At 48.4% G+C, this 10,005-nt stretch overlaps 1 protein-coding gene across 2 annotated transcripts; it reads left to right on the forward strand.

Annotated features, from left to right (window-relative positions):
• The first annotated feature begins 2,436 nt into the window (after window positions 1-2,436).
• SPRY2 (sprouty RTK signaling antagonist 2) lies at window positions 2,437-9,387 on the forward strand. 2 transcript variants are annotated; one of them, XM_048494793.1, is made up of 2 exons: window positions 2,437-3,214; window positions 7,549-9,387. In XM_048494793.1, the coding sequence occupies exon 2, from the start codon at window positions 7,600-7,602 to the stop codon at window positions 8,539-8,541; it is 942 nt and encodes a 313-aa protein (XP_048350750.1). In that variant the 5' UTR covers window positions 2,437-3,214; window positions 7,549-7,599; the 3' UTR covers window positions 8,542-9,387. The 2 variants fall into 2 exon arrangements, with proteins under 2 accessions (XP_048350750.1, XP_048350751.1); XM_048494794.1 differs by lacking the exon at window positions 2,437-3,214 and adding an exon at window positions 4,973-7,218.
• Window positions 9,388-10,005: the final 618 nt, after the last annotated feature.

Consider the following 10,005-nt stretch of genomic DNA (forward strand, 5'->3'; position numbering starts at 1 on the left):
TTCGTAGATATAATCTTAACGCACAGAGAGAACGTGCCGTCAAGGTCAAGTCACAAACAGCTCACGGCAACTCCCACTTGTGGGGTTATCAAGGCAAGAGATGAGCAGAGGTGGCTTGTGATCCGTCCCTCTGCATGATCCTACTAATGATCTTGAACGGTTGTGGGAAGTGTCCTCAAATTGCATCTGATTTATGGTGACTGTAAAGTTTCCAAGGCAAGAGGTGTCCAGAGGTTGGTTTGCCATTGCCATTGCCTGCCTCTGCATGGTAACCCTGGACTTCCTTGGTGGTCACTCATCGAAATACTAACCAGGGCCAAGCCTGCTTAGCTTCTGAGGTCTGATGAGATTGGCCTAGCTGGGTCAGGAAATCTTGAATACAATCTTGAATGTAAGGAAATTAGCTGAAGTCAATTCTGGATTGTTCTACCAGAGCCCCACCTTTTTTTGACAGTAAAATATAGGAAAGCAAGGGACCTCAGACTGTCCGCAGAACAGCCATCTTAAAACAGTTCTCCTTTCTTTATAGTTGTAGCAATAATCATACTCAAGTGTCAGAGTAAGGGAGGGCATGAAGCTTTCTATGGAGATTCCAATTCACCCCACAGATGCAATCTGGTTTTCCTCCCTACCTTCAGACCTGCCCTGGAAAGCCAATTCTTGGGCATATTTGAAGACTGTAGCCCTAAAGCATTCCAGAATTCAGGACGAGTTCCCAAATCATAAACATATTCACTTGTAAGTAAAAGTCAGGGATTTCCTTTAACCTGTTTTTCAAGTAAATACACCCTGGAATTGCATGGGTTTTCCAGTCACATTTCAGGGGAATGCATGTTCATGCATAAAAGCTCATAAGGGCCAGTGGGACTGAAGTCCTGTTGAACTGAATAGAGACACACTTTGGAATTTTTGAATGGATTCAGACTGTAGGGCTAAAAAGAAAAGAAAAAAATTAACCACTTGTTTTCCAGTGCCCATTTCATTCAGAGAGCTGTATTCTTACTTGTCCCCAATCTGCATGAATGCAGAATGTATTTCATTGACTTTACTGTATTTGTAAGCATGAAGAGAAGGATTTCCACCCAAAGGGCTGTATTTAATAGTCTAAAATCCTGCACAAAACAGCACCCTCTAATCCCTTTTAAAAGCAGCAGAGCAAGGGAATCAGGTCTGTTTTAGGTACACAGCTGAAAAGAGGGTGGGGGGCAGTTGATACTTGTGCACTGCCTGTTTTTGTGTGTGTGTTATTCCACCAAAAGACCCTCCTCACCACCCCATAAAAATTGCTAAGCGATTGTGCTGGCTTCCTCGGAAAACCCGCGTGTGTGAATGAAGGAGGAAATGTAACCTTCATGATGCAATGCTCAAAACCACGTGTCCGGGAGCAATATTGACTTTTATCAGTCCTACTTTCGGGTAAGTGGCTTGAACCTTGCGGGACATTTTTTTTTGTTTTTGGCAGGAGGGAAGGCTTGGAGGCGGGGCGAGAGTAGGCTTCAGTAGGTCTACTCGCGAGTAAGCGCGCGTCCTGGAGGACTGTCGAGCTCCCGGGATTTTTAAGTCAAGATGTGCAGCCCTGCGTCTTTCCGTTTCGAAATAATGCCCCTTCAATTCAAAGGGGTGGACTCCCAAAGGAAGCGTCCCCCCCATCCCAAATCTTCACTGGGAGCTGTCTGCCTGCAATCTCTTGCAATCTTCCAAGCCTACTCCAGAGTAGGTTGGACTTCAGCCAGACGAAAGCCACCTGGAGAATTTCAGTTTTCCCTTTCGGGGGAGGAAAGGGGGAACACGTTTTCCCTGCCAACTCGCTCTTACTCACGAGCAACCCCACCCCGTCAACTTCCCCGGCCCCAGTCTCTGCAAAGTCGGAAAGCAATACTTCATTCGATCCTTTCAAAAAGTCCTGCGTGCACATTTGCACAAAGATTTGCCTCTCCGTAGCAGCCCGGGGGCCGAGCCCCTTGCAGGCGTTTTCGTTGCCAGGGACAGATGACTCGCAGCCTGCCCCGGATCGGACAACCCCAATCCTGGAGATCCCTTCCCCCTCCCCCGGGTCCAAACAGGTCGCCCGCGCCCTTTGGGGTGGGGAGACGTGAACGCAACCAGTACGACGACTAGTCTTTTCCCCAACCAACCAACTAACTAACCAGCCAACCCCTTTTTTCCCCTACCCACCCAACCCACCCACCCGGGCTGTTGTGGCCCCTTGGAATCCCTGCTTGCTGCAGTAGCTTTGCAAAGCTCTGGCAGCAGGGCAAGGCAGGCAGGCAGGCAGGCAGTCCGTCCGGGGCGGGTGAGCGAGTGTAGCCCGGGCGAGCCAATGAGCAGGGACCGGATGCGATATATCCTCTGGGACAACAGCTGCTCTGTTCCCTCCTCGGATCCACATGACGCCATTTACTGCTGCTTTTTTTTTTCTTCTTTTTTTTTGCGGAGAGAGATCAAGCCTGCCTCCTCCGGAAAGAAGGAGGAGGAGGGGGGAGAGCAAGAGGGGAGGGGAGCTGCAGGAGAAAAGCGCTGGCTCGCTCGGCGCACGGATCTCAAAGCTGCCCTTCCGTCAAGCCCCGCAGATATTTCTTCTCTCCCCCCCCCCCTCGCTTTCTTTGCAAACCCCCTTTTTTTCCCCTCCTCCCTCGTTTGCAGTCCGCCAAAGCTGCATCGGGAGCAAACGCGACACGCACGGCAGCGCCTTCCTCGCGAGCAAGCCAGCGGGGGAGATTACTTTATTTTTTCCGGCTCGGCTTTGCTTTTCCAACCGAGCCCCGCCGTCCCCAACAGCTTGCAGCCGATCGGAACCGGGGACGTGAAGCCTCGCAGGGAAGGAGGGGAAGGACGAACGAGCTCGGGATCGGAGTTTGGAGGAATTTGGTTCTTTTTCGGGGGGAAGCACCCCTTTGATGTTGCCGCCCGGGGCTCCCCCCAGGCGCGATCCGTTAAGCGATTCGGGATTGACGACTCGACTTCTCGTTTGTTGAAAGGGGGGCGAAGGAGCCACCAGGAAAATCAACGTGCGCGACTGCAAAGGAGAAGGGGGACAAACTTCAGCCCCGCCTGGGGGAAAAAAGAGGGGAACTTTTTCAGTGTTTTTTCCCCCCTGATCCGGTTTGGTTTTGCTATTGATTCCCGTTTTCTGCCCGGAGGACAAATCTGAATTCGGGGGGGGCGGATTTCTCGGTCGAGTTTCCATGATTCTTTGCTTGCAACCTGGACTGAAGTGAGTGCTCTTTTTTCTTGTTGCGGGGGGGGGGGGGGCGACTTCTGTTCTCTTCTGCTGTTATATTTCCTGATGGGGTTTTTCGAGGGAGGGGTTAGTTGCCCAACCACAAAAAGAAGGAAATTCAACGGGGAGGGGTAGGCAGATCCGGGGGGGGGGTGTCAAGGTGATGCAAAGGTGCTTCCACTGTGAACCCCCCTGCACCTTTTGCAAAACAAGATTTATTTGGGGGGGGGACTTTGCAAATTGTTGGAGTTGCCCCCCGGGGGGGCTGTTTAGCAACTGGAGGGGGGACAGTTTTGGAGAATGTCCCAGTTTCCCGGTGGGAAACGATTCCTTCCGGACAGGCAGGATTCCCTTTTCCTTCCCGAGGGAGGGGGACCCCCTGTGCTCCGGGCCGTCGGGGGTGGTGCAAAAGGGGCGGAAATCTGCCCCGTAGGTTTGCAGCGACGCATGCAGAAGGCTGCCTGCCCGGCTTGGGTGCGTGCGGATCAGCAGCCCTGCCCTGCAGAAACGTGTCCCGGAGGCCTAGGACAGACGGGATGGGGGGAGCCCCCCTACTTCCACCCTGTCAAATCTGGGTGGAAAAGTCAAAACCGTCGAGCCTGCAGGTCACTTCTCGGGAACGAGCTGCGATTTAGCCGCCCTGCTTTTTAAACGGGTGCAGCCGGAATGGTGCAATTCGGAAGTGAGCGAGCGCCTCGTGTAAACGTGTTTTACTTGGGGGTGTGGAATGCTGCATTTCTCGCTCGTCTGGGGAAGTGTGCTTTTGACATCTTCCCCCCTCCCACCTGCATCTAATATTTCTTTTAGAACTTTGGAAGTGACTTTATGAGCATTGTGATTTTTGCAAGGGAAACGATATCTTGAAGTTCACCCCACCCCAGTTCCTCTTCAATAGCTCCAGGGTGACCTGTTCGGAATGGGGGGGGCAGTTCCAAGAAAGGGGGTAGATATTTGGAGTTCAGTTTGCCGACCTGGCGGGGGGGAGGGGGCTTGAAAGTCACTCAGGAGACTCTGAACTCCACAGCCAAAAGTTTCACCTTGAATTTTTTTTTAACTGTGCAAAAAAAAAAAAAACCCTGGACATGGAGTGCATGGTAGATCTAAAGTTAGATTCCCTCCAAAATTAAATGAGCTTTGTATTTATTGGGTTGCGTGATTTAGTACCCGGTGTAACCACTGACTGGACTTTGGCTTTTGCAAAATCTGGGGCATCAAGTCCGCTTCCATACCGCGAGATAAGACAGCCAGAAAGTGCAACGTTTCATTCATGGGGTTTTTTGGGGGGGGGGGGGAGATCTGGGAAGGGTAGAGGGTTAAAGCCCCCCCCCCCTCACACACACCCACTCTAGAGCTAATTCTCTCGAGATGGGAACGGGTAGCATTCCGGGGGCCGTTTGTCATGCAAACGGGACAAGGCGAGGAACCGGGGAGGGAGGGGGGGAGTGTTGCGTGCTACTTTGTAATTCATGAGATCCGGATTTGTTTGGCATTTACACAAATTAGACAAGATGTGGAGCGAGCGCACCCTTGGGTGGAGGGAGGGAGAGTTCTCCTTGCAAGCTGTGACTTCTTGAAGTTTGAGCCGGGTGGGAGTTGCTGGGAGGGGGGAGGGGAGAAGCCAGCAAAGGCATCCATTGGCTCCGGCTTACCTGCCCGGAAAGTGCTTTGAATGGAGCCCCATATGTAGGTCGCTTTACATAACTCGTGGGGGAAAACAGTCCATTCTCAGCCTGATAAGGCAAGCCCCGGATCTCTCGCCTTCCCTTCCACCAGGATGTCTCCTGTTTGTCTCCAGGTTGTCTGTCTCTCCTTTGGGTTTCTTTTGAAACCTTTGGCAAGGTGGCTTCTGGAAAAGGAGCAGATTTCTGGCATTCTTCCCCCTCACCCCACCTGCTAACCCTTTATGCATGCAAGGCTGGAATAAGAAAGGAAGAAAAAGGGAGTGGAGTCTTGCTTTGGCTTTGCTTCTTTTTGTTTTTGGAGGACTCTGAGCCAAGGGTTTGGCCCGAAGGTTTGGACAAGATTGTGACCCAGTCGATTTGCATTTGCTGAGTAAAGTACCCCCCCCCCTTTCTATTTTGGTTGTATCCAAGCAAACCTGCAAAGGAGTGCAGCATTAATCCCTCCTGAGTGATAAAGATTGTCCTGCTGTTGTGTAGCCTCTGTGAGGTTAGAACTACGATTTTCACTCATTTAGGGAAGATAATTTGGTTATGGTGTCTCTTTCTATCTGAGCCAAAATTGAATATACTTGGAAGTCAGGTCCTGTGGAGTTCCACAGGTCTCACTGTCAGATCAGTACATTTGAAAGTATGTGGGTGTGCATTTACTTGAATGGAGGAGACAGGCTGCCTGATTCTGTGCAGCTTTCCTGTAAAATAATGTCCTGCTGATGTCAGTGGGTAATTTCTGAGTAAGTATGCCTAGGGTTGCAGCGTTAGATTGAAATTCAGTCAGGCCCCAGTTCGGGATAGCCCTGCAATCTAGTTAGCCTTGGCAATCTGGATTCACCTCCAGCTTTCCAGCATCTGTTTTCTAAACTAGCAACGTTCAGTTTTTGTACGCTGTAACGGAGCACAGGAAGCATTCAGATGAACGGTATAGCTGTGCAGTTTGTCCAATCCCGCGGGATATTTGCACCTGGGAAGCTCAAACCACTTTTCTGGTCACGTCCAGGAAGTGTGGATTATCTCTGAGCATTTGGAAAGCGCAATAAAAAGTATTGCGGCGCTTAGCAGCCAGGTCCTGATAACTTCAAATGGTGGAGTGGTGAAGTTCCAGAAACGGATGCCTTCCTTAAACTGTTGACTATTAGGCCTCAGTGGAACTTTTTAGACTAACCTTCAAGTCATTTAATAGCAGTGGTTGCTGCCTCTTCTCATCTCTTTCCTGGACCACCCTGCGGATGGGGTCACCGTGAGCTGGTCGCAACTCAATGGCAGGTTATCCTTCTTCTAAGTTTGTTGTGCAAAGAAGAGAGCGACCGGATTGGTTTCTGTCGGTGGACGCCCCTGGTTTGCTTGCAGACTTGAAATGTTAGCCTTTGTGTAATTTGCTGTAGTCCTTGCATTATAATCTTAATGGCAATGCTGTAAGGTGAAGCAGGGTAATTATTCCTGTTTTTGCAGATGCTAAGACAGTGGTTTGTCCAAGAGGGTGGCAAGGGTCAAGTCAGGTCTGTTGCTCAGTTACTTAATGTCTGTTTGTAGCAGTGCTGAGTGAAGGGAAAGCTACTGTTCAAGGCCGAGGCAACAATTTTATGCATACTTGGGAGTTGGCTCCAGTTAACTGATTACAGCTAGGTTCTCTGTGGAAATGCCTGGGAATTTGCTGCACAGGTGTCCACATCTTTGGTCTAGGTTGGTGTAAAATGCCTACCATTTCTACAACCACAAGTAGGAACCAACAGAGTATTTTCTTGAAGTTCATGTATACGTAGCTCTCTAAAAATGTAAGTGTGAATGCAATAAGCAGATGTTTGGAAATGCACATGTCATCTAGGAATGTTTTAGGGAGCTAAGACTGCAGCTTCCTTCCGAGTGAACGCTCAGTTGCAGATGATTATGTGTGAATGGCTCGAAGACAATGATGGAGAAGTGACTTAGCCTAAGGGCTTTTGCATTTGTATGTGGAGAAATATGGAAGGGGTGGAGTTGCTTGTAGATTTGCAAAATACACATATTGTCTAGGGATGTTTTAGGGTGCTAAGATTGTCCTTTCCTTCTGCGTGAATGCTCAGTTGGAGAAGATAATGTGCTGGAAGACAACTATCAAGAAGTAACTTCCTGAGGGCTTCTGCATTTATATGTGGAGTGATATGGAAGGGGTGGAGCTGCTTGTAGATTCACCAAATGCATCAGAAAAATAAAGCATAGCATATAGGAAATCCTGGGTTTTGGTTGGGTCCAGTCAGCTGCTTCTCTTTAGATCATCCAATAAAGGCTATTTTGGAAATCATGGGACCTTCATAGCAAAACTCATCTGGTATGGACGTTCTGGTAAGGAAGAGACTGAGGTTGTATCTAGCCCCTTGTCTTTATAAATGCCTTTGTATGCCAGCTCTGGAGCCCTACTAAGCACTGGGCATTCATAAGGAAAGTCTATTATTTTTAAAGGTGCTGTCATGTTCATGTTCATACCCCTAATAGTTACAGTTTGCTTCTAAACTATATAGTTTGGTAGCTAGCTCCATTTTCCTTCTGTAACTTGCTCTCTGGTCTCTAGGTGTTGTGATTCAAGTAACGTTAAGGCACGCCTTTACTGGAAAAGTTATATGTGCCTGAAAAGAGAGCTGTAAATGCTAATCACCTCTTCCTTTATTGCTGTAGGATTTCAGATGTGTTCTAAGCTTCCTGGAGTGACTACTCTTCAGGGTACTGATGGAGACAAGAGCTCAGAATGGCAGCGGGTCACAGCCCTTGCTACAGGGTCAGCATGACAGCGGGAGGCAGTACGGAGAATCAGACCTGCGGGATGTTTTGGCACAACAAGTTCACGTCTTGTCCTTGGACCAGATCAGGGCTATCCGAAATACTAATGAGTACACAGAACCACCAACAGTGGCTCCGCGGTCAGGGGTGAAAGTGTCCCCCCGTCCACCTGTCCAGCACAAAAACGAAAGGCCGCACGGATTGACTGAGCAGCGTCATCTTCACAGGGTCCAGCATTCCCAGGTTCACACGTCTTCCCGGGTACCACTGTCCCGTTCAATTAGCACAGTCAGTACTGGCTCACGGGGCAGTACGAGGACAAGTACGAGCAGTAACTCGTCGGAACAAAGACTTCTGGGGTCCTCGCTGGGGACCGTTGTTGACGGGATAATCCGAGTGCAACCCAAGTCGGAGCTGAAGCCGAATGAGCTGAAGCCCCCTAGCAAAGAAGATTTGCACCTGCATGCCTACAGGTGTGAGGACTGTGGGAAATGTAAGTGCAAGGAGTGCACTTATCCACGAACCCTTCCCTCCTGCTGGATCTGTGACAAGCAGTGTCTTTGCTCGGCCCAGAACGTGGTCGACTATGGGACTTGCGTCTGCTGTGTGAAAGGGCTTTTCTACCACTGCTCCAACGACGATGAGGACAACTGCGCCGATAACCCCTGCTCGTGCAGTCAGTCCCACTGCTGCACTCGGTGGTCCACCATGGGACTTGTCTCCCTCGTCCTGCCTTGCTTATGGTGTTACCTGCCAGCCAAGGGTTGCCTTAAGTTGTGCCAGGGGTGTTACGACCGGGTCAATCGGCCCGGGTGTCGCTGCAAGCACTCCAACACAGTTTGCTGCAAGGTTCCCAACGTCCCACCCAGGAACTTTGACAAGCCAACATAGCACATCACTTAATCAGGAGCCACAGGACGTAATAAGGATTATTTCTTTAACACCCTATGCAGCCACGTAAATGGCACTGTTAGGAGGATTCAAGGGGAAGGGGGATGCGTTGAGGTTTGCAGTGATCGGCTTTTCCGTGTGTGTTTGCATGGGCCAGCTTAATGGATACGCTTGTTAGAACCCACCTAATTGGGGGGGGGGGTCACAGTGAGGGGTTACACTCCATTGGGACCCAAATATTACATAAGCTAACACAACTCAGACACTCCTAGGCAATCTGTTGGGGGGGGGGGGGGGCGTGTTTTTTTTTTTAAGAAAATGAATAGTACATTTGTAAATTAGAACACTACTTTACCCCAGTGTCCCGATTATTTTCTGCCAGAGATGTGCTATATTTTTGTATATAGGATATTTTCAACTGTGAAAAAAAACCAAGTGTCATAGAAAATATGGCACAGGTCACAAAATATTATACTAATATGTTGTACATTCAGAAGAATGTGAATCAATCAGTATGTTTTAAGATTGTATTTTGCCTTACAGAAGCTCTTCCATTGCAAGACTCTGATTCCCTTCCTCCGCCCCCCCCCCACCCCCACTTTGGACTTCATGTATATTGTACAGTTACAGTAAAATTCAGTCTTTATTTTCTAATTTTTTTTCAACATATTGTTTAGTGTAAAGAATATTTATTTGAAGTTTTATTATTTTATAAAAATATTTATTTTATGAGGCATCTTACAAATTTCACCCCTTTTATGAGGATGCCACAGTTGCTGCAAATAAGGGGTGAAAGAGTCATATGTTCCCTATAAAATAGAAAATATATTAACGTTTGAAATTAAACCAGCCTGCTTGTCATTTTTTCCCCCTCCTCTCTTTCTCCGAGTAGAAAAGTCTCTCATGTCACTAAGGTAATTTGCAGGTGTTTTAAAAAAAACAAGTCATGGGCTCATTCCGCACATGCAGAATAATGCACTTTCAAACTGCTTTCAGTGCTCTTTGAAACTGTGCGGAATAGCAAAATCCACTTGCAAACAGTTGTGAAAGTGGTTTGAAAATGCATTATTTTGCGTGTGCGGAAAGGGCCATGGGGACTTTTACCTATATTTATCTGCTTATAAAAAGATGCAGGCGTAATAGAAGAAAGGGAAACTACATAGAAAAAGGTGGAAAAATCAGCATAAAATGCCCTGTCAAAAATGGGTGAGCATGTGATGGCAAGCCACAACCAGAAGTGGATGTTTTCATGGCATTGCTACCATGAAAAAAAAAACCAGTCACATGTCTTTAGTTTTTCTCTCATCTACAATTTAATCGTACCCAAATACCACAACATTGTGTTTGCCTGCCAATGGTGAAGAGCAGGGATAAGGAGACGCTTGATATCAGTACATGTATAAGCTGTACTAGGCCAGATGGAGGAGCGCCAAACTTGCCACGGAGCTGTTGGTTTAAGCGGTA

This window comes from Sphaerodactylus townsendi, linkage group LG04 (genome assembly GCF_021028975.2).
Source record: "Sphaerodactylus townsendi isolate TG3544 linkage group LG04, MPM_Stown_v2.3, whole genome shotgun sequence".
Taxonomy (NCBI): Eukaryota; Metazoa; Chordata; class Lepidosauria; order Squamata; family Sphaerodactylidae; genus Sphaerodactylus; species Sphaerodactylus townsendi.

Bases quoted from the DNA above. Each gene is read 5' to 3' on its own strand.
- SPRY2 (XM_048494793.1), top strand. From the start codon at position 7,600: ATGGAGACAAGAGCTCAGAATGGCAGCGGGTCACAGCCCTTGCTACAG.